Source organism: Polypterus senegalus, chromosome 2 (assembly GCF_016835505.1).
Source record: "Polypterus senegalus isolate Bchr_013 chromosome 2, ASM1683550v1, whole genome shotgun sequence".
Classification (NCBI taxonomy): domain Eukaryota; kingdom Metazoa; phylum Chordata; class Cladistia; order Polypteriformes; family Polypteridae; genus Polypterus; species Polypterus senegalus.
Genome location: NC_053155.1, coordinates 22,534,995 through 22,561,756, shown reverse-complemented (window position 1 = coordinate 22,561,756; position 26,762 = coordinate 22,534,995). Strand labels below are relative to the sequence as shown.

The following is a 26,762-nucleotide window of genomic DNA, read 5'->3' as shown; positions in this document are numbered from 1 at the left end:
ATAGAATGACAAATGCTATTTAGGCAAAGTATGAAAAAAGGTCCCGATAAGGCTATTATATAAATGACGTGCATTCCTCAAAAATACAAATGTTATTCTGAAAAAAATAATGAGAGTGCCATTATAAAAAATTTATTCAAAATACGTAAAGAAAAATGAAAGTTGTACAAAACAAAATGTATGCCTTTCGTATTAAGGGAAACAAAATTTTCATATAAAAAATAAGAAATTGCAACATAGTAGGCTTGAATGAGATTTTGAATTACATTTCTTTACAATTTTCCCGCAAAGACATTTCATATTTTGGCACTTTGTTTTACACATACATGTTTTACAAAGCACTTTGAGCTACTGTTTTTATGAAAATGTGCTATATAAATAAATGTTGTTGTATTTGACAAATCCTTGGCCGCTTCCACTGGACTGAGCAATTGCAATTGACCGGAGAGGAATTTTATGGTCGGGAATATCTTCAGTTCTAAGCAAGTTCTTAGGGCATATAGTGAATTGTGATCTTGCATATACTTGTTTTAAAATTCCTTCAAAAGTTCCAAGTCGGTAGAAACCATCCTCTGTCACACTCATTACAACTACCAATATATTGCGCGAATCACCTTCATGGAGCACAGTAAAAAAACGAATTTTTTGTTGAACAAATTTAAGAAAAATTGCGTATTTTGACACTCCCGAACAACATGCAAAGTGCAACTGACAAATTCTAAGCCTGAGGCGCGCGTTAAAAGTCACGTGCCTTGCCACTTGATATTCGAAACGAATCGGAGATGTATTTCATACTTTGCCGGTTTCTCATTTGCCATTCTATAGAATGCCTAGGAAATGTGTGAAATATGAATCGTTTCATACATTGCCGGATAGTTTTGGGCATTATATACAATGCCTAGGCATTCTATAGAATGCCGGATTTCAAACTTTGTCAGTAACATATACATATTTTGTTCAGCTTCTATAACAAGATACCTTTCTCAATGGGGACAAGTAAAGTTCTTATTATTTATTAAGTACTAGTTGTGTTAACTGTTGAAATATAAATAATAAACGTAGACTTTAGTGTAAATTTTTGCAGTGCACCATGCCATGTGTACGTCCCTGTTATATGCCACTAGGTATGGGATTTGTAAGAGCCATGGTAATGTTTGTGACACACCATCTGTTGGAATGTTTTTGAACATGCAACTGGATAGACAGACACTTAAACTTTTATCAAGGTATATTGTCCACATTTTTTCTAATCAATCTGTTTTCCAAATAAACAATTCCAATATACTGTAACAGTAAGCATGTGGCTATGTTGCCATAAAAATCTTAAAAAATTATTATTACATTCGTAATTCAAAATATCTTTTCCTTGCAATTTAATACAAAATGTAATTTTTTTTTAAATGTTTCTATTGGACTATCACCACAACTTCCTCAAAGAGTCAATATTTCATTAAATGAATTTATTACGTACAATATTCTTCAAGAGTAGTTAGTACAAATGTAATATTTACAATTTCATTTTTCATTAAATATTAACAATAACAAATACAATACAAGCAACAGCACAAATCACAGGTCACCTTCAAACAAAAACACTGCCAGCAGTACAGAATGAAAAAAGAATATACTGCTGTTTATGAAAAAAATGAATAAGAATAAAGTCCATAATGCTTCCATATTTTTACAGTTTGAAATAGTCCGTTGATACAATTTTACATTCATTTTAAAATGTTGAAAACACTTTCATTTTGTGTATATGATAATGTGCCAATATAACAATAAAAAGTTAATTACCAATAACACTTTTTATTATTTTCAGTGGGGTTGTATAATACCTATTTCTTTAAAACCAATACCGACATTAGTCTGTTTTTAAATATAAGTTTCACTCTACCCAGAAGAGTTTTACAATAGGACATAACCACAATAAATGAATAGTTTCAGCAATGCTGTCACAAAAACTATACTTATCATTTGTATTAATCTTAACTAATTTTAGAGTCTTTACAGGATAAATTCGATTAATCATCTTGTATGCGACCTCCTTATTAGTCTTACGGTACTTACTGGGTATCGTCGACATTTTTTTTCAATCAGTTTCACAAATAAAGAATTCCATTATACTGTAACAGCAAGCATGCGGTTTATCATGCAATTTAAAATATTGTTTCCCGTTAAATGTTTCCATTGGACAGTATCCACAAGCTCTTAAGAGTTAGGGTTTCTGTAGGAATTACATTTATTACAGTACAATAATATCAAGATTAACATACGTCAAATTTATTTATAATGTCCTTAAAATTATATACATTACCATTATCCTTTATTATTTGTTTAGTCAAATTTTCAAAAAAACCAAACTGAATTTCAAATTTTAATATATCTAAGGTTCCAAAACAGTAAATCTAAGAGGGGAAAAGTTATACGTAAGTGACCAAGAAAAAATAACCTATTTATGGAAAGTTTCAAAGGAATTTTTTCAACCTCAAAATTGCATTTAAGTAAGAATTCTATACCACCGAATTTTTTAAATATTCGATTATAAATTATATGCTATACACTATGTGTATTTTTAAGTTACATTTTTAATGTAGACCTGAATAACTCCTCAATCTTCCGCTCCTCTTCCCGAAGTTACAGAAACACTTGAAGAAAGGCTGAAAACCACAGGCGGGGGCGGGGTTAAGATCACGTGACCCACTGGAGTTGTCCGGTGGTTGCTGGGATAGGGGCGGACCGTGTAATCTCGCTCCAGAATGTCATGGCGACTAACATCGAACAGATTTTCAGGGATTTCGTGATGAGTAAAATTCGAGAAATTGAAGACGAAGGACAGCACAGCAGGTAAATTTCAGACGTCGTAAGCCGAGGAGTTCGAATAGCATGTGAGAAATGGACTACTAAAAGGATTTTGTTTATAGAGGTTTGCCGTGGACAAGGTGGCGCTTCTTTTGTGTTTATTTGCGAGTCGGGGCCTCGCAGGGCACGTCGGTACGAGGAGGCCCGAGGCCGCTTGTTCGGTGGCGTGTGCACTGGAGAGGCCCGTAGACAGCTGGAGGGCAAAGAATGCAAAGCCGAGCTTGGTTTCTTACGAGTCTTTTTTCACAATGATCATTACAGCAAATTCTCGGTCGCCTTCGTGCATTTCTTGAGTTTTGGGCCTGCTAAAGCCAACGAGCCATAAAGCGTGCATGAGAACGGCGTGGGCCTCGTGACTGCCCTGCACTACGGCTTGACGAAGGGGCCCTGGCGACCTGGTGTTTTCGAAGGATCGATTACATTTAAGAGGTTTTCCGAGATTTCTGTGTCAGTAGAGGCGTTGCAGTTGGAGATGGTGGGCTCAAATTGGAAAAACGGAGTTTGGTTTAGTTTGCGTTTCCTTAACGCGGAGTGACCTGACGAATGTTAACGTTTAGTTCTCCTCGTCGGTTACGAATACGGAGAAGCAAGTCGTACAACACCTCTCGTAACAATCTTTTCACACCAGATTAACTATCGGAATTGCGTTTTGATCACATTTATTGTGTAGCGTTATGTTTAAATTCGATGAGCTTGAAAACGTATTGCGGAAAGTACCTCGCTCCATGACAGTCTCAGCTGTTTACTGTAGCGGGTATCTGCCTTTACTGCATAACAGAACTATTGACAGTGTTACAGTAAATTAATATATACATACGATGAGGTGGAGAGAATCCTTTGTGTCAGCTCTGAAAGTTCTTATGTACGAATTGTGCAGCAGGTCGTAATAGAACGCAACTGATTGCTATGGTAGTCATTTTGGATCACTTCGTTTGTTATCTCAGCTGTAATCCATTTTAAACAGATTTCAATCGGCCAGTTATTTAGTATAACTGACTGCTCGAAAATGAGGTGGTAGGTCATTATATGTGAACATTTTGCCTTGTATCCAAAATAAGGTGTTACACACAAACAAAATACAGATCTATTTCAAGTAATTGTCATTTTTCTTTGGATGCCTTTGTAACATAGATCTTTTTACAGATCAGATCTTTAAAATTGTTTGAAGTGGCACACTATCATTTCACTAGGGTTTACGAATAATTTAAGCCTAATCACCAAGGATCATGGTGACATGCAATGATTTGTGTGGAGGCTTTGATTTGTTAATGCACTGAACTTTTAAACGCAAGGTTCATTCATCTCTGGCTCACTATGTGACCCGGCGGTGCACTCAGCCCTTTTGTTCTCCAGTTGTTAATCACACAGGATTCAGAAAGTGTTCAAACTCCTTCACTTTCTGCACACTTTAATCTGTTGTAGATTTACTTTTAAATGGACAGATTTGCCATTTTCCCATCAGTCTACACAGAGTAGCCCAAAATGACAAAGTAAGAACATGTTTTCAGAAAGATTTGTAAATTTAAGAATCAAAAACTAAAATCCTTCATTCACCTGTGTGTTCAGACACTTTGCTTTGAAACTCCAAATTGTGGTCAGCTGCATCCTGTTTGCTTTATTTTTGTGATGTGTCTGGGACTGTCTTGGAGGCCACCTGTGGTGAAATGAATTGATTGGACGTCATTTAGAAAGGCTGCATGTAGAAGGTCACACAGTTCACATTGCATGTTAGGGCAAAAATCAAGCCATGAAGTCTTAGGAACACTGAAGACCTCTGCGATTAAGTTGTGGTGAGGCAAAAATCAGGGCAAGGGGATGCAGTCATTTCCTTTGTGTGTTTCCAGAAACATAGTGGCCTTGATAATTGTGAAATGGAAGAAGTTGGGAACATCTGGGACTCGTCCTAGAGTTGAGTATCCAGCCATACTGAAAGATTGGTGAAGAATGGCCTTGATCCAGCAAGGTGACAAAGAACCTAATGGTCATTTTAGCAAAGGTCCAGAAATCCTCCGCTACTTGTCAGAAGGTCAACTGTCTCAGCGGCACTTTATCAATGAAGTGTTTATGATTGAGTGGCAGAGTGGAATCCACTTTTAAGTAAAAGGCAAATGAAAGTTTAAAAAACTCAGAGAACATGAGAAAAATGATTCACTGGTCTGATGAGACAAAAAATGAGTGGTTGGAGGTCTGCCGAAAGTTATCTCTGGTGAAAACCTGACACTGCACAGTGAATGCCTAACACAATCCCTACAGTGAAGCATAGTGATAGTAGCATCATGCTATGTGGGTGCTTTTCAGTGGCAGGGACAGGAAGACTGTTCAGAATTGAAAAAATGATGATTTCAACCAATCACAGAGTGGTCTTTGTAGAAAACTTGCTCCATAGTGTACATGACCTTCGACCGGGTCAACATTTAACCTTTCAGCACGATAACACGACGCTTACAGTAAGTACAATGCTGGAGTGGCTTTGGTATAACTCTCTTGCTGTTCTTGAGTGGTGGCCCAGACTTAACCCTATAGAACATTTGCGGAGAGACCTGAAGATGGAAGTTTACAGACTCTTTATCTAGTCTAGAGAAGCTTGAGAGGATCTGACAGGAAGAATAAGATAAACTGCCCAAATCCAGATGTGAAAAGCTTGGAAGTACTTGCTCAAGATGGCTTGAAGCTGGAATTGCTATAAAGGGACTTCAACAAAGTGCCGAATTAATGGTCTCAGTATTTAAATGAAAGATAAATTTCAGTTTTTCATTTTGGTATTCGTGTGTTATAACCCCGCCACAGGCAAGAAAAGATATATTGTAATTTACATTTGTTTATTTACAAAACAAAAATGGGAATATGTAAAATTTGATTATTAAATACTTTTGAAACATTACTTCTGTTGCAAAGTTTCTAATGTCGTTAAGTATGACATTGAAAGGGTCATCACCATTGAGCTTAGTTTTCCACAAGCAATATCTGGGTTAAGTGGAGGGGTTATAACACATGAGTACCATGATTTTTAATAAATTTGCAAACATTTCTGAAAACCTGTCTTTGCTTTGCCATTAATGGGTTATAGATTTTAAAGTGATGGGGAAAAGTAATAAATGTGTTCATTTAGAAGTACATTTATACCATAATAAAGTTTTAGTAAATGAAGGGGTTTGAATGCTTACTGAATCCACTATTTAAAATAAAATGTACAATTCCTTTGGGATTCCCTGTAGAAATGTGCAAAAAAATTAAGCATGATTACTGACTCTAAATTGGCTTCTTATGAGTGTTTATGCCCTTTTTTGATGGTGGCTCCAACATTGTGCTGTGTGCTGCAGCTAAAAACAAAGTCTAGAAAATGGATGCTCATTTAATTTGTCGGTTAATTTATTGATTTTTCATTTATTTTTGTTGCATGTTTTTTCCAGTGGATATTTATAAACCAATGCACAGGCTGACAGATTCTTAAGTGGATATCCTTTTCTCACATACCATCCACTGAATTTAACCATTTGTTGCTCCACATATTCTGGGTCTACCTTTCAGTTTTCTAGGTTGATAGCATTAATAACTGAAAATTTCTGTTAAAGGTGGCCCGTGGACTGGCTTCAGGGTTTTTTTCCCCTCCTTGCTATTTGGGAATAACCTGGTTGGAGGCTGATTTGAATACTGAAATAATCCATGCTCCATTCTTGGTTAATGTAATCATAAATAATGAAGTCAGACACCAGATGGAAAATTGAAAACCAGGGCCCGATATGAAGAGGTAAAGGTACAGATGTGGCACCACTTGTTGCTGTGAAATACGGTATTTAGAAAACAAGCAGTGCATCACTGTTACTGGCAGTAATCCATTCTAATGATAACTTCCTTAGTTCTGTCAAATTACCAGAAAGTTTTCAAAGTGCTATCTTTCATATTAACTCTGCTTCCAATAAGCAGTCAAGCTAGACATGTCATTATGCAAAACTGTTATGATTAGTTAAGTTGTATGAATGTTATTCATCCTTTCGTGAGTTTTGTATGTTTGTTCAAAGGTACATCAGCCACAAACAAAAATGAAATTTATACTAGGGTTTGACTGAGTATTATTCTCTTTATTTGTGTATGGTATTGATCTGCTAATTTACTAGGAAATCCTTAGGGACCTCCAAATGTGAGAGAGATTGAGAATACAGTACACCTATTTACAACAGTATATAGGGATGAAATATTGTAAAATGTAAAGTAGAGCACCAGCATTTACCGATATTATATACTGACATTCTGAAGTTTATCATATACTGTACACAAGGACACAGTTAACCTTTCTCTAGGGATAAAAATTGTGCTTTTGCCATCTGAAATTTGTAAATGTTTTTTATGGTCCCTGCACTTGAGAATTTTAGATCACTCTCTCATTATCAGGACTTGAAAAATATAATTGGTAATTGTCATACCCAGCATTAGTTTTTAGTAAAATCCTAAAGACAAAGTTCTCTCTCTAAATCTTTATCAGTCTCTCTTTCTCTCTCTCTCTGACTAAACATTTTTTCAATGTTATTATGTAAATCTGAAGGTTGGAGTGAGTTATATTTCACATTTTAAGACATTTGTGAAAGATTTTTTATTTGGCATGGGGTGAATTCATTTTTATGCATGTGTAAATGAATCAATAGGCACATGTATAGCCATGTTAGTTTTTTCTGTGATATAGTAGTTCTCTCTGAACTTAAACTTGATTAAACAATGAAACATGAATGATACAGAAACAGTTGTCATTCAAAATGTAACCCCTTTGTGAAATTCTACAGTTCAAGTAATAAAGTGGAAGTAAATTGGCAACAAAATGAATGACACTATTTGAGACCTCTGAATTTTTATTTTTCTTACACAGAACAGAACAGTTTTAGTTCTTGACCTGATAGTTTTTGTGATATTTGCCTATTTGACCTGTGCTTCCCTGCCTGACCTTTTAGTTATATTAATTTGTATGCAGTAAAGTACAGTATACTGTGTTTTCCTTCAGTCTGCACCTGGTCTGTACTGTGGCGTTAAGACAGTTCTGAGACAAGTACCACTTGGCACGTCTGGTTTAAATGAAGAGTGTAATGGAACCATAGTGGAACTCGATAGAGCAGCACATATTTCAACAGGCTTCTACTCCTGTCTGGCTAGTACACAGTCTGTTTCATTAATGGCATTAGTAGTTATTAAACCAAAACTGGAAGTTCACACATACATATATTTTAAGTAAGGGTATGAATGAGGTAGTCCTGATAGCTACTTGTTAGCTGATGCCCCACATCTTTCTGTTAATCTGTGTTCATTGACATTCCAACCATAAAGTTTATTGCATCTTCACTTAAACATACATTTAATTCTCTTTGGAATACTGATATCTGTTACTGTTTCTTTATTTTCAAACTAATTACATGCCCATTTTCTTTGGTATAACATTGCATACTTTGTTAGTGTTTATGAACTGTGCATTTTTTAACTCTTTAAACTATAAGGTTATTTATGAATCTCAGTAAAGTGGCACAAAGCAGGTTTTATTGTGAATGCTAATATTAAAAAGTACACAGTCAGTGGATTCAGAAAGTATTCAGACTCCTTTATTTTCTGTACACTTTATTATGCTGTAAACTCAATTTTAAATATACAGTACATTTACCACTTTTGCCCATCGATATACACCTAATAATCCATGATGACAAAGCAGAAATTTTTTCAGAAATGGTCTGCAAAGTTATTAAAATCAAAAACTGATTCAGACCCTTAAGTCAGCAGTTTGCAGAAGCTCCTTTGGCAGCAATTAAAAGTTTTGAGTGATCTTGAATAAGGCTCTGGAAGTTTTGCACACCTGGGTCTGGACAGTATATCCCATTCTTCTTGGCACATCCGTTCAAACTTTGTTAGATTCGTCTTGGAAGTGTTGGTAAACTGCCATCTTCAGGTTTTTCACGTGTGTTCTATGGGGTAAAGTCCCCCATAGTAAAGTCTGGACTATGGCTGATACACTCAGTGACAGTTTGAGACTTGTCTTGACGCCATTCCAGCATGGTCTTGGCTATTTGCTTCAAGTCATTGTTGCGCTGAAAGGTGAACTGTTGTCCCGGTCTGAGGTCATATGCACCCTGCAGTAAGTTTTCTTCAAGGACCTCCCTTTATTTGGCAGGATTTATCCTTCCCTCTGCTCTGACAAGTCTGCTTGTCCCTGCTACTGAGAAGCACCACCATGCTTTGCCATTGGAATGGCATTTGGCAGGTGGTGGGACAGTGAGAGGTCTTTGACAGACATTGTACTTGGAGTTCTGCCAGAAGAGTTCAGTTTTTTTTTCCTCGTCAGGCCTGAGAATGTTTTTCTTGTGCCCTTGGAGTCCATCAGATTCCATTTTGGAAAATATTTCAAGCGGGCTGTCATATGTCCCTGATTGACAGAGTGCTATGGAGATGGTCATCCTTATGAGATGTCCTCCAGCCTCAGCAGGTGACTTCTAAAGCTCTGCTAGAGTGATAATTGGGTTATTGATCACCTCCTTGATCAAGTCCTTTCTTGCCTGGTTACTCAGTTTGGATGGAAGGCCAGTACTAATGGTGTGAAACGTGTTCCATTTCATAATTATTGATGCTGATGTGCTCCTCCTGGGAAAGCTTAAAGCTTCAGAAATTGTTTTGGCCCTTACCTATGGTCAGTGATTCACCACACTTTTCTTATGGAAGTCCTCGGAGAGTTCATTGGACTTTGTGGCTTCTGACATGCAGTGTTAATTGTGAAACCTTATACACACAGGTGTGCATCTTTCTAAACAATGTCCAATTAGTTCAGTTTGCCAGTGGTGGAGTCCAATCAAGTTCTAGACACATCTCTAGGAGAATTAGAGCAATCAGGATACATCTGACAACAGTTTGTAGTACCACAGCAAAGTGTCTGAATACTTATATGAATAAGAGATTTTCATTTTTGATTTTTAATAAATTTGTCAACCTTTCTGAAAATGTTTTCACTTTGTCAGTATGGGTTATTGAGTATAAATTGATGGACAGATGCTGGGCTGTGGAGTCGGAGTCAGAGACAATTTTGCGTACCTGGAGTCGGAGTCGGCAAAAAGTTAACCGACTCCTACTAAATTTAAATGGGAATTAAAAAAGTAAGTTGAAATGTCCCAATTCACAAACAGTCATAATGAACTACTTCTTTGCTGTAAGAATAAAGCCCAATGCATGCAGTGCATAATGTTACCACAAAACGAACATGTCAAGTAACCATGAAGCATGCTTTTCATTGACTGTATGCGTCACTATATGGGATGTAATGCACAGGTAAGGTGCGGCACCACTTTCCATTGTGTCGTGTTCCACTGTTACAGGGAACTGTGAACCTAGCCTAAAGCCCCCCCCATACATTTACAGATGCACTGCCGATTTTTCGGCCGTTCAACGAGTCATCACGCGTCAAACGCCTGAAAAATCATCTGGTGTGTTCTCAGCTCCGTTGGCTCCCTTTCGCTATGCGCTAGTGAAGGGGGCCGAAGGAGCCGAGAACACAGATCTCCCTACCTGTCTCCAGCAGAGGCTCGTTCTGTTGATCAGCTGGCCGGTGAGGGACACAATGCACTAAAGTTCCGGCTGGCTGATAGAGGAGACAGCCACTGCAGCAGACAGAGACATCACATTACTTTGGATGGGGGCGGTGGTCGAGATTTTTGGCAAGCTGGATCTGCCCGTCCATGTGGACACTTGCAATCTGCGGCCGCCAATCAATTGCCGCGATTGTACACGCACATTGGTCGGTGGCAAAATCGGCCATGGATCGCTGCGTATTTGGGGGCCTTAACTCTCGCTGATAATTAGGTAAATGTTTTTTGCAGGACTAGAGACACTTTAAAGGGAACCCGAGGTCAGAGGAATATGGAGGCTGCCATATTTATTTCCTTTCCTTTAACTATAACTGTATTCCAAGTTTAATATAGGTTTTCCAGATATTGTTTTTAGTTCATATAGTTAAGCCTTATTTTTTGTTTTAAAAGTTAAAACTACCAAAGAATGTGGTTTGTATTTTTGAACCAATACATTTCCTGTTCCTGATTTGTATGCCTGCTATTACTATCCAGACACTTGTTTAAAAAAAAAAATAAACAAAACCTTGTTTTCATTGTGTTTGTCTTTAATCTGGCATTATAGTAGAGTGTTGGCTTCCTAGCCAGTAGTTCTGTGGTGAAATGATATGTATGTTGCCTTCCTTTCTTTCAATGGATGTAGAAAATACATTAGCATAGTATATACATACAGAGGAGTCGGAGTCGGAAGATTTAGAAACTGAGGAGTCGGAGTCGGAGCATTTATCTACCGACTCCACAGCCCTGGATAGATGTATCCATTTAAACTTAAATCTACAGCACAAAGTGTGAAGAAAGTGAAATGTTGTGAATACTTTCTGAATCCACTCTATGTATCTAAATATGTGTACATCTTCACATTATTTTGGTTTTCATAAAGACAAATTTAATTTAGAACAGCAATACCACTGATTGTTTGCTGAGTGTACAGCTGCACGGGAATCTGCAACCTACTTATTTAAGCTTGATGAAATGACACTTGATTTTGTGGCTTAATGTAAATATAATGCCAGCATGGCTCTACAAGATGTGACATGACTTCTAGTTGGAGAACATGTCCTATTTAACAGCTGTAGTGGGTGAATCTCCTTGATACTGGGGTGTTAAATTTGTACAACTGGGAATTACAGGGAATGACTGATTACAATGGTTCCTGCATAATCTTTCATCTAATTTCCAAAACCCGTGCTGGGCCTCAAACTGCAGTGTTACTTCACTTGGACAGCCATTCTGCTTGGAGTACATAGTATTATACCGTGGTCTCTCTACACATCTTTTTCCATTCCGTTGTGTTATGACAAACGCAAAACAATGAACGGATATCTGTAAAGTGTGATGAGCCTCTCCGCTGTTTACACACTTAAACATACTTGTTAATAGAGGGCGAAATATGTTGTTCTAAATATTTGAGCGTCATTTGACAATTCTAATTTCTCCTCATATGTTAAAAGAAGTAAGGAGTAATTCTCTCTTATGTGTGGTACTACAATCTTGTGTGTAATTGGAATTTGTTCATGAAGTTCTATCATGCGTCATTGAATCAAGCATGTTTCCAGATTGGTGCTTGTTTTGTGTAAATTGAAATAATTCTGTGTTTAAAATTGGAGAAAGTAGCAGCTGCTGAAGGAAAAAATGAGTGTGCAGGAGAGAACAAGGAATGCAGTAGACACCATGGTGTATTAGTTCCATGTAGTTGCTTATCTTGAGCATTTTAGTAAAAGCTAACTGGGTAGGGTTGCCTGATGTGCATTCAAAAGTACCTGAGCTAATGATCGACATCAAGGCATCAAAATTGACATCCAGGAACACGTGTGATTATGGGGAAGGTTTTTAAAGAAAGTATAGCACCCTGTACCTCCAAGCACTGGATTTGCAAAGTGTCTTTGAAGAACCCCAGAGAGTAATAAAAAATACATTTTTAGATGCAGTAATATACATAATAAAGTCAAGAATAATGTATTTGTAAAGAACAAGTTCAGTTCTTCTCATGTCTAAATCTTTTTTCAGATCTGTGGCATACACTGGTTTGTTAGGAAACTGTGCCCTTATGTAAAGCATTTTGTTTAAAATTTTAACAAAAGTATTCTGTTTTTATGGTTTTGAAATTGAGTCTGTTGATAAAGACATTGCAGCATCCATTCTGAAGCAAAGTGAATTTTTTTAATGAGTAGCTGTGAATTTTCATGGGGGCAGCAGCAGCAGCTTCTTGGATGTCTGTCATGTATATTTATTCAGTTTTATACATACTCCTGCTCATTTTCCAACATTCTTTAAGTTGAATGGCTGTCAAAAATCACAGTCGCCTTCCACTACATGCATGATGAATGCGCCTCCTGGAATCAGTTTGAAAACTCCCAAGCGATTTTTTTAAGTAGTCACGCAGTGCACTTGCATTGACAGCCTCAGTGACTTAGGAGTGACACAGTTTTACCAACTGCAAACTTAAAATGTAAATTGTTTCAAGATGCAAATCTGAGATTAGTTTTGGCTTATAATGTGATTCCCCACCTGGCTCCCAAAGCAGATGAACTTATGAAACTTTCACCCTTTTTCAAATATTTAACTTAAAGAGCAAAGCAATCAACAGTGTTCTAACTGCCTGATTATATCAAGTAAAATGTGATTTTAATTAAAAACTTTTGGGCCTTTTTTTCGTGTGATTTAATTAGAATTGTTATGTTTGTTTGTTTGTAGTAGCCACCAGCCTAAGAAGAACAGGCCCTAGCCTCCACTTCAACTCCCCTAACCTGGGACAAAGACCAGTGCCACTCATTTTTTAAAATTTTTTTTTTTAGGGAAAACACTAAATTATACTTCCTTGTAAATAGATGTTTGGAGATAAGGTCAATCATTAATTATCCAATGCTAAAAATGTCAAAATGTTTATAGTAGAATGGTGTTATTAAACATGTCTGTGAATGTATGTTTAGATAATCAGAATTGATTTTCACATCTTAAAACTACAATTTTTGTTGGGAAATTCCACTTTTTTGCAGTGTACAGGACTCCTGTATGACTACATCCTAGCAAAGAACATTTTAGAACAAGCAGTTCCTGTAATATCCACCCTGATTTGCAAAACTTCTCTTTATATATAACTAGCAAAATACCCGCGCTTCGCAGCGGTGAAATACTGTCTGAATATTTTTATTAATAAAAAAGTAAACATTTTTAGACTGAACGAAAATATGTAAAAAATTAATTAAGGATCTCTCTGTATACCACGTTGTCAGTTCGGCCCTCTGGTTGTAATATGACTGAGCTGTGTGCTGAGCTCACTCTTGAGCATGCAACATACAGTTGGCCATGTGAAAAGCAATCCCGCCTCAAATCAATGCCAACCTTTTGTAGTGTTTGTCCCTGAGACTTATTAATTGTCATTGCGAAGCAGAGCCTTACTGGAAATTGAACGCGTTTGCATTGAAATGGGAGAGTAGATGGTATAACGGGGATGCGAGAAATAAAAACTGTGTCACCTGAGGCACTGCCAGTAAATATAGTTGCTTGAATTAGGTTGATTTGTAGAGATGTGACCTGAAGTCTTGTGCCGTTACAAAGTTTTGGTGGTTGTAAGTTTCTGCTTCCTTGGCGAAGGTCGTAAACGAAAGAAGACACCGCAGTGAACACAGAAGAGAACCCGTGGATTAAATAAAACCTACACAATAACTGTAACAATCGTAACAAATGAACAATAAAATAGAAGAGAACCCGTGAATTAAATAAAAAGGTTGCTTCGTTGGTGAAGCAAGGAAAAAGCACTTTCTTATATGTCGTTCGTTTTTAAAACCGTGCAGAAGCTGTGAGAAAGCTGCTTCCTTGGCGAAGCTCGTAAACGAAAGAAGACACCGCAGTGAACACAGAAGAGAACCCGTGGATTAAATAAAACCTACACAATAACTATAAAAATCGTAATAAATGAACAATGAAACAGCGGAGAACCCGTGGATTAAATAAAAAGGCTGCTTCGTTGGCGAAGCAAGGAAAAGGACTTTCTTATATATCGTTCGTTTATAAAACAGTGCAGAAGCTCTGAGAAAGCTGCTTCCTTCGCAGTAAGGAAACGACTGAAGAGGCGGCGGGACGCTGAAAGTGTTCGGCAAGGCAGCTGAAGCGCTGCATTATGGGATCTGTAGTTTATTGTGTTACCAGTGCTTCATATCCCCGGGCCATTAATAACAATAATACAGTATATAAAATGATCTTGCGGGCCGGATATAATTACACGCCGGGCCGGATGTTGCCTGCGGGATAAATAGAACTTGAAAAGATATATTTTTTCGTACATCGAGCCCGCGTGCTATTGTGGTTTTGCTTGCATGCCTCAATAAGTCATCCTCCCCTCGCTCTTACTTTTTTACCGTTCATCTAATGAATACACTGAGTATGGCTTTACCAAAACAATCATTGATGGCGAATAAAGTATCCATTATTCGAGTATGTAGATCGGGATATATATATATACATATATATATATATACCCCGTATCAGCGAGAGCGTAGTGTGTTAAAGAAGCTATGAAAAAGAAAAGGGAACATTTTAAAAATAACGTAACATGACTGTCAATATACAGTAATTGTTTTGTGAGTTTTACTGAGTGTTGCTGTCATCAAGGATTTGATTATCATTATTTCTTTCAATCAGGTTCGTATTTGTAGGATGTGTTGTGTTCAAGTTACATTCCGTGTTTGTCAATCGTTGTAAAGATGACAGGTTTCATTCATCGATTTGTTTCTTACTGCATCAATAAACAGCTCGTCTTCTTCTTTATCTGAGACCGACACACTGCATGCACAGGTTTTTTTTTTACACTGTCTTCCTTTAGCGGGACATTGACTTTTTCCACCGTGTGCTTTGTTTCCACAGTAGCTGCATTTATGAATATGCTTGTATGTATCAGACGCTTCATATTTTCTTGCTGCCTTTTCAATTGTGTAATTCATTTTTTGTTCAGCGCTCTTTGGAACTGTTGCTTTTTGTTTGTGCACTGCGTCAGTTCACGTGAGCCGCTCGGTGTACATGCATCGAAGTTTGCCAGCTGTGCTGGTGCCATGTCGTGCTATGTCCATGGCTGTATCTAATGTTACCGAAGTCCCGGCACTTAAAACTTTCTCTCGCAGTTTCGCTGAGTTTGTGCCAAACACCACCCTGACCATCTCATTTTCTTCTGCATAAGGACAGTCCTTCACCCGTGAATATTTACCCGTGGCAGTTTGCTATTGGATTGCCGCTGACGGACAGCCTTATATGGGTAGGCACTAAATTACAAACGCCAGCGACAGCCTGTCTATGAACTTAATTTAAAGTGTAGGTTTACATCGTGCTTTGTTTCCGAAGTAGCAGAAATCATGAATATGGTTGTATATGTCACTCGTTCGCTTCTTATTGTTTCGCTGCCTTCTCAATTATATAATGCATGTTTTCTTCAGCGCTTTTTGGGCCTCTTCCTGATTTTCTACGTACTGCGTGATTACGTGGGAGGCGTGATGATGTCACACGAAACTCCGCCCCCACGGGTTTCAAGCTCATCTCCATTACAGTAAATGGAGAAAACAGCTTCCAGTTATGACCATTACGCGTAGAATTTCGAAATGAAACCTGCCCAACTTTTGTAAGGAAGCTGTAAGGAATAACCCTACCAAATTTCAGCCTTCTACCTACACGGGAAGTTGGAGAATTAGTGATGAGTCAGTCAATCAGTGAGTGAGTCAGTGAGGGCTTTGCCGTTTATTAGTATAGATATGCTACTGTTGCTATTCGTTTGTCTGTCCAGGATTTTAAATCACTTGTAGCTCTTAAACCGTTTGACATATTGACCTGACATTTGGTAAATATATACTATGTGATGTCTACTGTCCACTTTCGAGGTGAAGATTGACCTCCAAGTTTATTCCTCTTTTTATTTTATTGTAGAATGAACTCTCGACAGTGGCCTGCAAGGCGTCCGTGTGACGCATGTGTACAGGTGCCGTTCTCATCCCTTCCACCTTCACCATCACTTCCCCTACCTCTTCATATCTTAAATCATTCTTGAGGCAGATTGAAGAATTAAGTGCCAGCTTAAGTGAAAAATTTAAAGAAACATACTAAGTAGTTGCAACACAAACACGTTATCATGCAGTGCACCATTACTGGTGTAAAATAGTAGCTCCTGAAAAAATGACTTGTCGTCTTTAAACAAGCTCCATCGTGTTTGTCTTGTTACAAGCTCCATGCATTTTGTGTTTGGTCCAGTGCTTCTCCCCATATCCTTCAAACACATTTTGATGTATGTCCATCGATAACTGCTATAGAAGTTGTTTAATTTTAATTGGGATTTTTGCATTCTTCTCAAATCTCGTACTAATTTGCAAGATTATTGGATGAGTAATTTTCAGATGCATAATTTCTTTAAATATTTGTGTATGCCCACTTAGAGGCACAAGCAAACACGCATGTGCAGACACTCTAGAAATTTATAAGTGAAGATACTGGGCACCTAGTTTGTGCTACCATAATACATGCTTACTGATGAAGAGAAAGAAATGAATGCACGCGGACATTTCCAAATCTGTAAAGGTCAGCTTGGACAGAGGCATTAAGCTACCCCTGTACCAATCAGTGTTGTTTGTGTGCTTCATTTGATGCACTGTGTTTCATGTTAGATTAAATATTGTTTGTTATTCATTTGATTCATTCTCTTGTTCATTTACTGTACTTGTGTACATAGAATCAAGTACATTAACTTAATCTATACTAATAAAAGGCAAAGCCCTCACTCACTCACTCACTGACTCATCACTAATTCTCCAACTTCCCGTGTGGGTGGAAGGCTGAAATTTGGCAGGTTCATTCCTTACAGCTTCCTTACAAAAGTTGGGCAGGTTTTATATCGAAATTCTACGCGTAATGGTCATAACTGGAAGCAGTTTTTCTCCATTTACTGTAATGGAGATGAGCTTCAACGCCGTGGGGAGTTTCGTGTGACATCATCACGCCTCCCACGTAATCACGCAGTACATAGAAAACCAGGAAGAGCTCAAAAAAGCGCTTAAGAAAACATGCATTATATAATTGAGAAGGCAGCGAAACAATAAGAAGCGAGCGAGTGACATATACAACCATATTCATGAGTTCTGCTACTTCGGAAACAAAGCACGATGTAAACCTACACTTTAAATTAAGTTCATAGACAGGCTTCCGCTGGCGTTTGTAATTTAGTGCCTGCCCATATAAGGCCGTCCATCAGCGGCAATCCAATAGCAAACTGCCACGGGTAAATATTCACGGGTGAAGGACTGTGCTTATGGAGAGGAAGATGAGATGGTCAGGGTGGTGTTTGACACAAACTCAGCGAAACTGCGAGAGAAAGTTTTAAGTGCCAGGACTAAGGTAACATTAAATACAGCCACGGACATAGCACGAGATGGCACCAGCACAGCTGGGAACCTTCGATGCATGTACACCGGCGGCTCACGTGAACTGGCGCAGTGCACAGATAAAAGGCAACAGTTCCAAAGAGCTGAACAAAACCGAATTACACAATTGAAAAGGCAGCAAAAATATGAAGCGTCTGATAAGCATATTCATAAATCCAGCTACTGCGGAAACAAAGCACACGGTGGAAAAAGTCAATGTCCCGCTAAAGGAAGACAGTGTAAAAAAAACCCGTGCATGCAGTGTGTCAGGTCTCAGATAAAGAAGAAGACGAGCTGTTTATTGATGCAGTAAGAAACGAATCGATGAATGAAACCTGTCATCTTTACAACGATTGACAAACACGGAATGTAACTTGAACACAACACATCCTACAAATACGAACCTGATTGAAAGAAATAATGATAATCAAATCCTTGATGACAGCAACACTCAGTAACACTCACAAAACAAATACTGTATATTGACAGTCATGTTACGTTATTTTTAAAATGTTCCCTTTTCTTTTTCTACCTTTTTTAACACACTACTTCTCCACTGCGATACGCGGGTATATATATATATATGTATATATATATATAATCCGATCTACATACTCGAATAATGGATACTTTATTCGCCATCAATGATTGTTTTGGTAAAGCCATACTCAGTGTATTCATTAGATGAGCGGTAAAAAGTAAGAGCGAGGGAGGATGACTCATTGAGGCATGCAGGCTGTAGTCGCGTCAACTCTATCTGAATTGCGCGATCACATTTGAAAAACATATCTTTTCAAGTTCTATTTAGTCCATATGTGTCAAACTCAAGGGCAGGGCCACATCCGGCCCGGCGTAATTATATCCAGCCCGCGAGATCATTTTATATACTGTATTATTGTTATTAAAGCCCGGGTATATGAAGCGCTGGTAACACAATAAACTACAGATCCCATAATGCAGCGCTTCAGCTGCCTTGCATCAGGGTAACCTGAATGCAATTCAGAAGATACAGAAAACAGCATAATTAAATAAGAATCTGACACTTCAGCGGACGTTTTAACCCGTGCACAATCACAAAGTGATTTCAAGTGAAGCTGCTTTTATGGGAGACACAAATGCACCAGTTCACCTTGCCCCACTTTCCCTGTTGCCAAGTGCTGTTAAACCAAGTCGTCACTACGGTGTTCCCAAATCGCACTTTGCTGATAAACTGAGCGCACTGCGCACTGAGTTTACGGCGCTTTGGTGACTTTGATGAACAAAAAAAGTCCGTCTACATGCGGCTCGAACCTTGTGCATGTTTGGTAGCACATATCTGTGTGAGAAGCTCTTCTCAGTGATAAAGACTAACAAAACAGCACACAGGAGTCGCCTCACTGATGAGCACCTGCAATCCATCCTGAGAATCTCCACAACACAGAACCTCACAGCAAACAGAAACGAACCTGTGGCCAAAAAGATGCCAGGCGTCCAGCTCTAAAATGACATATGAGCAAAGACAACTGAATGATTTGATTTGTTATTGCACGTAAGAGCGGAGTCAACCGTTTTAACAAACAGCGTATTGCACTGATACTGAAATAGCTGTGTGTGTATATATATATATATGTATTTGTGTGTATATATGTGTGTGTATGTATGTATATGTGTGTATATATGTGTGTGTATATATGTAGATATATATGTATGTATATATGTGTATATGTATAGATATGTATATATATATATATATATATATGTTTATGTGTGTGTGTGTATATATATATATATATATATATATATATATATATATATATATATATATGACAACAACACTCATCGCTCACAACAGTGACAAAACAATTACATTGACAATCAGGTTACGTTATTTTCAAAATGTTTCCTTTTCTTTTCATTGCTTCTTTAACACACTACTTCTCCGCTGTGAAGCGTGGGTATTTTGCTAGTATTTACTATGCCACTGTACAGTACAATTGGTTTTATTGTAAAATTTTCCATTGATTGATTTTCTGTGGTATCACTAAAATTTAACTTACACTGAAGTGCTTTCTAGGCTATTTTCTAGATGTGTTTATATTCACTCTGGCCCTGTGTAGCCTTATTAAATTTGGCATTCTTAAGATAGTAAAGTTATTAGAAATTAAATGATACTTGAAGTGGTATATCGCTGATTAGAGGAGAATCTGAAAAGCATTTACTCTACAAAGCAAAACTAAAGTAGATCTTATCCCAGGCTTCTAATGCATATGGTAGATTTATAAAATATATATCTGGTTTGATTGAAATTGGCTTTAGACCTTATACTACATCTACTGCCAGGATCATTTTTTTTTTTTATTTTTAAGTATGCTTGAGGTTAAGAAAAGTAATATCAGTGTAGGCACGAGTTTCATTTTTTTGGTAAATTTAGCATCCATTTCTAATTCTGCAAAGTTAGTAGAACATTTGGATGGACTGTATATTTTGTTTGGTTAGAATGGACTCGGGTATGTGTTTGCAGCAAAATTTTGGAGGGTGACAATTTCAGAATTAACTTTGCTCTTTAACCTCACACAAGGAATTGTCTCTTCAATTACTAAATAGAGGTTGTGCTCTTTAAAGAAGGAAGAGAGATGGACAAATAAGTTGTCTGTCTTCTGATTGACAAGTGTTTAGCGTTTATAAATAAAACAAGCCATAAGCTTTTTAACAAGTAAATCTACTGCTTGTGGATAGACCCAGCAAGCTGCTAACTTACAACTAATGTGGCAGGCAGGAAGTAACTTTATTTTTTAAAGGAGACAATTTTTGATCCAGGGTTATTTTGTAAACAACTTAGGACATTTTGCTGGTGGTGGTGGTGATGTTTCTTCTTTTGTAGTAGCAGGTCATACAAAGAAGTCTGTTTTGTGACAGGATTGAAGACATGGAAAAATGCATAATGTTAGATGGAACTGAAGAGTCAACGTCTTTAGATTTTGTACAATCGTCCATCCTGTTAATTATATGCAAATGTTATGTGTGATTTTAGGGACATTTTATGGCCCTATGTGCTTTAAGGGGCAACATTTTTTTGTGCTTGATTATTTCTGATGCTACTTCATCCTTACCTTGGAGCAGATCACAACCCAGGTGGTAGACTTTTAGGTTTGTATAATTAATCAGTCAAATAAGTATTTTAAATTAATGCCTTTAATAGAGAAGTTCAGTATTATTTAGGTTTTTGTCCCACACGATGATGGCTTAAATTCGTTTGCTCTTTAAATTTGTGTTCCTAGGTGAAGCTTTATTTATAAAAATTAGAAAAAAAGTGCCTCCCACCATGCATTACAGTGTGGGTCTCAGGGACATCAGAGGAAATGTGAAACAAAGATCCTAAACGTTATCAAAAAGTTACAGCACAAAATATTCTGATATCAGAAAACATGGTTTCCGAGTTTATGACGTATATTTGTATTAACAAAGCAAAGTTTGAAGATTTTTTTTTTTTTTATCACATATTCTTGACACCATCTGTCCTCTGGGAATGAAACATTTTTCTGCTCACAGCAACTTGTGTGGGTGGAGTTTTTATGTTCACAGCCTGTATTAACACATACAATGTATATATATGAAGCTCGGAAGTGTAGTAAAGTATGTGCATGTAGCCATTTAATGCACAAAATTGCCTTTCAGCTGAAATTGTTTAAACTCTGGGATGTTTAAAAATTAAAATGAAAAGAGAAAACAATGGAATTATCCACATTATAACATTTGTAATAACTGCGTAAACAGGAAATCATGCTACCACTCACCTTTACTTAGCTGTTAGCTCTGTACTTGTACATTAGCTTTTATAGTATTTATTGTCAACACACTTGATCCAAAGAAAATATTAAAGCTTTATCCGTAACTGGAAACACAAGTAACCTATTAGAACATAAGTTTGAAAATTGATATCCTTCTATTAACAAAAGGTGTCTGTTTAAATCCTTTTGACTTTATTCGCTTCTTCCAGTTTAAAAATGACCCCTGAATTCCATAAGTGGTAATGGGTGGAAAATCATACCCGTCAATAACACAGATTCCTGCTTTGCATGACTAAGTGCTTGTCCCGGGACATGTCTGTTTTGTAGTGGCTATAGTAGGAGGTTCCACTCTCTATAACACAGCCATTTGCCCTTGATTTCACTATTTAATTTTCTCCATGTTAGCAGTACATGTGCAGCACAAATTGTCTGTTGTCCCAAGCCTAACCATAATCGTAGGCTGTAAATTGTCCTCTCTATCTTTTACATTTTATCCCTTTAACTTTGTTGCAGTTCTTCGATAATATGTACAAGCTTTGATTTAGAGGTGAGTTGCAGTAATAAAGGAAGTATTGCATCACCTAATAAAGGCCTCAACACTAGGTCCAGAACTGTTCTTATATAAGACTAACAATGATAGATGTTGTGTTTATGTGCAATGAGAGAATTGAAAAATGTGGGTTTTCCCCGTGGGAATTTTCTTTTTCTTTTTTTCTTTTTTAATTTATTTTTATTTTATTACAATCCATACATAGCAATCAAGTTTTTACAAAAAGAAAAATTAAGTTAAGAACAGATCGATCCCCACCCCTGAGAGAGAGAGAGCAAGCCAAACGCCGTTAAATTTAAGGCTTGTAAACTTACCTAAATTAACAAATTCTCTGTGCTTTATGAACTTATTTTAAAATATTACTGATTAGATCCTGCAATGTTTTGAAAAAAGTCTGTACAGATCCTCTGAGTATTTGATTTTTTCCAACTTCAAATAATATAACACATCAGTTTCCCACTGACTTAAAAGAGGAGAGTTTGGGTTCTTCCAGTTTATCAGAATAAGTCTGCGTGCCAAAAGTGTAGTGAATGCAATCACAATTTGTTTGTCTTTCTCGTCTTCCCATCTGGAAGAACCCCAAACACAGCTGTTAATGGGTTGGAAGGGATTGTGAGTCCAAGGCTGTCTGAAAGGTAATTAAAAATGTTTGTCCAGAATAATGTTAATTTGGTGCAGGCCCAGAACATGTGACCCAGTGAGGCTGGGACTTGGTTGCAACGTTCGCAGGTTGGATCATACCCTGGAAACATTTTGGTGAGTTTTAGTCGAGACAGATGTGCTCGATATATAATTTTAAGTTGTATAATTGTATGCTTTGTGCATATGGAGCTTGAGTGAATTCTCTGCATTGCTACTTTCCATTTCTTTTCTGATATATTAATTGAGAGATTTTTTTCCCAATGTCCTCTTGGATCTTTGAAAGGGAGGGTTTGTAAAATGATTTTATATATTGTAGAGATGGAGTCCAAGTCCTTGAGATTGAGCAATATTTTTTCCAGCATGGATGAGGGTGCAAGATGAGGAAAATCTGGAAGGTTTTGTTTAACAAAGTTTCTGATTTGACGATAGTGAAAGAAATGTGTACCTGGAATGTTAAATTTGGAATGTAATTGTTCATAGGATGCAAAGACGTTGTCTATATAAAGATCTCTATCCCTGTGGGAATTTTCACATGTACACCCTTTGGAGCAGTAGTTTCCAGTGGAACAATGCATATAAAAATTGTTCTCTAAATGAGACGAGTTTGTGCCATTGACTTTTCACCTCATTCACTAATATTAAAAATATTTTATGCCCTGGTTATTATGAAAATATAAAAAACAGGTCAGCCAAAACTTTTTTTAGCAGAATTTTATTTTTAGCTATGATATACTAACTTATTCTGTTCAGTTTGCTTGAAAAAATATTACGGGTTATCTTTAATTTTATTTTGTTTGGATCAAAATGAAAATCGACAGAGACATTACATTTCTACCATAATTAAACACAGCAGAAAAGGTAGATGAGTTGTCATACCCATCAATAACACAGTGTTAACTCTAAATATTTCTGTTGCATGCATGTTCAATGAATGAAACATGCCTGTAATTGTGTTTTATATTTTGCTTTATTCATAGAAACCTAATTTATAAAATGCAGAATAAACTCTTTGTTCAGTTAGAGAAGTGGTGTTATTGGTCTCTGAGAAACTAGGCTAACACACATGGATTTCTCCAACTGTAACTGGATTTTTTGGCCATGTAAACCCTTAACCAAATTACAGTTAAGAAATTTGTAGTCTTAATATGTTTGTTGCACTCTGTTCAGCTGTACATGTGTTAGCTTCTTGCACGCTTTCGGCCATGGGTAGTAACTTAACGCAATACTTATTTTTTTGAAGTAAAATACCTGCATTATTTATTGCTGCCCCGGCAGCTTGGTTGTAAGACACAGGTACCGGTATGCTGGTGCTTTACAGAGTCAATCAGACAGCCAAGCAGAACAGAGTGTGCTACATGCAGTCCAGTAACAGAAACCTTTTTACAACATGTTAGTTTGCTATATACTGTTGAAAGGGTGTGTATTTTATGTTTTTTATGTTTTTGTCCAGCTCTTTGCTATAGACACGATGAAATGGTGTGATTAGGTGATGCAGCGGCCAGTGTGAATATCATGATTCATTGGTGGCTGAGGATGTAAAAAGTAATGGATATTTAATTCACAGCACATGATGGGCAAAACATATTTATAAGACAAGAAAATGATCACAGCCAGGCTTCATATTTGTTTTCAGATTTACGGCAATCAATGATAATGATGTTTTAACGTTTTTTTTTTTTTTTTTAAATGACATTGGAGCTTTTTGCCAAATGTGAATTCCAGAACCATATACTTGCACATGTAAAAGGAGATTTTTAAGGAACTAGGTTTACAACCAGGTTGCTCCCTTATCCCGGTTTTATTTGAGCATATTGAAGCACTGAGTGTGTGAACTCCTACAGTTGTGAAATGTAAAGCCTTCATTAACTCCCAAAAATGCAAAATAAAGTGTTGGGAATTGTTCAGGCACCTTTTCAAAATAGAAGCTGTCATTTAACAATGATATATTGTTTTTGTTGTTCATTGAAAAGTAAGTCATGAATATAGATGGTTTAAATGTATTTTACATCAGCACATAGTTAATGGGGAATATGTGGAGATTCTGGAACTTGTTTGTCTGTTGTCTCCCTCCTTTGAAAATACTCGGTGTAACCTTTAATATCAGTTACTTGCAAGTTACATTTTCACATGGGAAGTGGGTCAGTGGAGACCACAAGATTAAGAATTATTACATAAAAATGTGTTTTGAAAATTTTCAAGCAAGAAGGACAGATTAGTTATGCACACTAACCATGGTGCTGGAGGAGGATGACATTTTGCTTGATGATTAGAGCATGCAAATAAGAATTTCACTGCAGTCTACACTTAACCTAAACCTATAATTTCTGTACAGATTAAGCAGAAGAGGGCAGAATCCTTGATCCAGAATCCAGGTTAATAAAGAAGCCATCTTTGCACAATCTTTATAGTGTATTAATTAAAAAGAAAATCAATGGTCTAGCTAGCCAAGTTGATGTCTAAATAGAAGTTATAAAATGCAAAAAATGACATTGAAAGCATAAAAAAATATAATTAGATATCAATCTGACATTTGTTTTGCAACCGAGTTACAGAAGTGTGGCCATGCCATCCCCTGTTGTGTTCCTTTCTAACTGAGGTAGGCCTGAGATTTGTTTAGTAGTTCCTTTTTAGTGAGCTTCTGCAAGTATCTTGTAATAAGAGAAGAATAAAGAAACTGATCTGAAGTTGCCTCTGGGTTGTGTTATGTGCCGTTTTGGTAACATTGATCTGCTACCAGGATTTGGGCCCTTGTAAATCCAGACAAACCAAAATATATACTAGAATATTGCAATTTAAAAAATGCATATGCAAAAACTAGACAGAAAAATTTTAAGTGGGAGTTGTTTTGCCTTTATTTAGCAAAAAAAAAAAAAATCTGCCAGTGGGGAAAGCAATATTTACTTGACAAGATTTCTTAATGTAAGCTAAATATTAATAAATACAAATTTTTTGACAAGTCAATAATATGTTCAATAAGGAAAACAAGATTTAATGTCAGTATATAAATACTTTTCCACTTGGTTAGATTTCATTTTTTGCAGTGTGTTTGAAGTTGATCTATGCAGGACTGTGCAGGCATCAACATATTCTATCTGGCCCAGAGATTTTTGTTGGAGAACCTTTTTGATATCCTCATGATCGAAATTGGCTTAAGTCTTTCCCCATTTCAGTGAGTTGTCCTTTGCTTCATAATATCTAAAATGAATGATTGCTACATAAGTAGAGAGGAAATTAAGTGAAAATGCATAACTTCATTAAATTTATTTTGCAAGAACAGTACAGAAATCCTGTTTTCTGATTATGTGTCAATATCAGGACATGTAGCAACAATTGGTAACATTGTAACTTCATATTTGGTATGTTTTAAGGCTTTTGTTTCATGGTTCTTCTACCTCTGGATGGACTATCATTCTTAGCAGTCTGTGGGCACACTTTTCTTGTTAGTTTATAACAGACTTTTCAGTTAAGAATGCAGAAAACTGACGTGTAGATTTACAGACGATCTATTTAAAGCCATTTATACTTATGGCCAGTGTTCCGTTTTTTTTTCTTTTTTTATAAAAAAAAAAAAATCAGCAGGTATGAATAATAGATAAGTTGGTGCTTTCCTTTTATTCCTGCACTACACTTTCTTATTGATTCCATGAAGTGCCAACAAATTAATGAATTTTCTTTGTGATGTTACTATCACTGTGAAGCACCAACTTGTAAATGACATGATGGATCCCGTATAAAGTATCTGTGAAGCGCCAACATGCGAATAGTGAGCACTTGTTCCTTGTGGAGGTTTGGGAGTACAGCTGCTTGGCATTTGTAAACTGCTGTACGGGAAGGGGAGTGAATGGCATGATAAGAGCTGCCCAGCAGTTCAAAAGTGCTGTGCAGCACCCTGAGAAAATGCCGTTGAGGCTCAGATATATCAGTTTGTGCTTCCTGGCAATTAAAGTATGCATACTGGAGACACACT

General features: G+C 36.9%; 1 protein-coding gene across 2 annotated transcripts in view; it reads left to right on the top strand.

The window, feature by feature from the left end:
- The first annotated feature begins 2,712 nt into the window (after positions 1–2,712).
- LOC120522830 (serine/arginine repetitive matrix protein 2-like) overlaps positions 2,713–26,762 on the top strand; it is a 143,196-nt gene continuing 119,146 nt past the window's right edge. For both annotated transcript variants that reach the window (XR_005632523.1, XM_039743517.1), the window contains exon 1: positions 2,713–2,844. Coding sequence is in view for 1 of the 2 variants with exons in the window: in XM_039743517.1 (XP_039599451.1) it covers positions 2,762–2,844 (83 nt within the window). In the remaining variant the exon portion in view is untranslated. The remainder of the gene's footprint in view (positions 2,845–26,762) is intronic.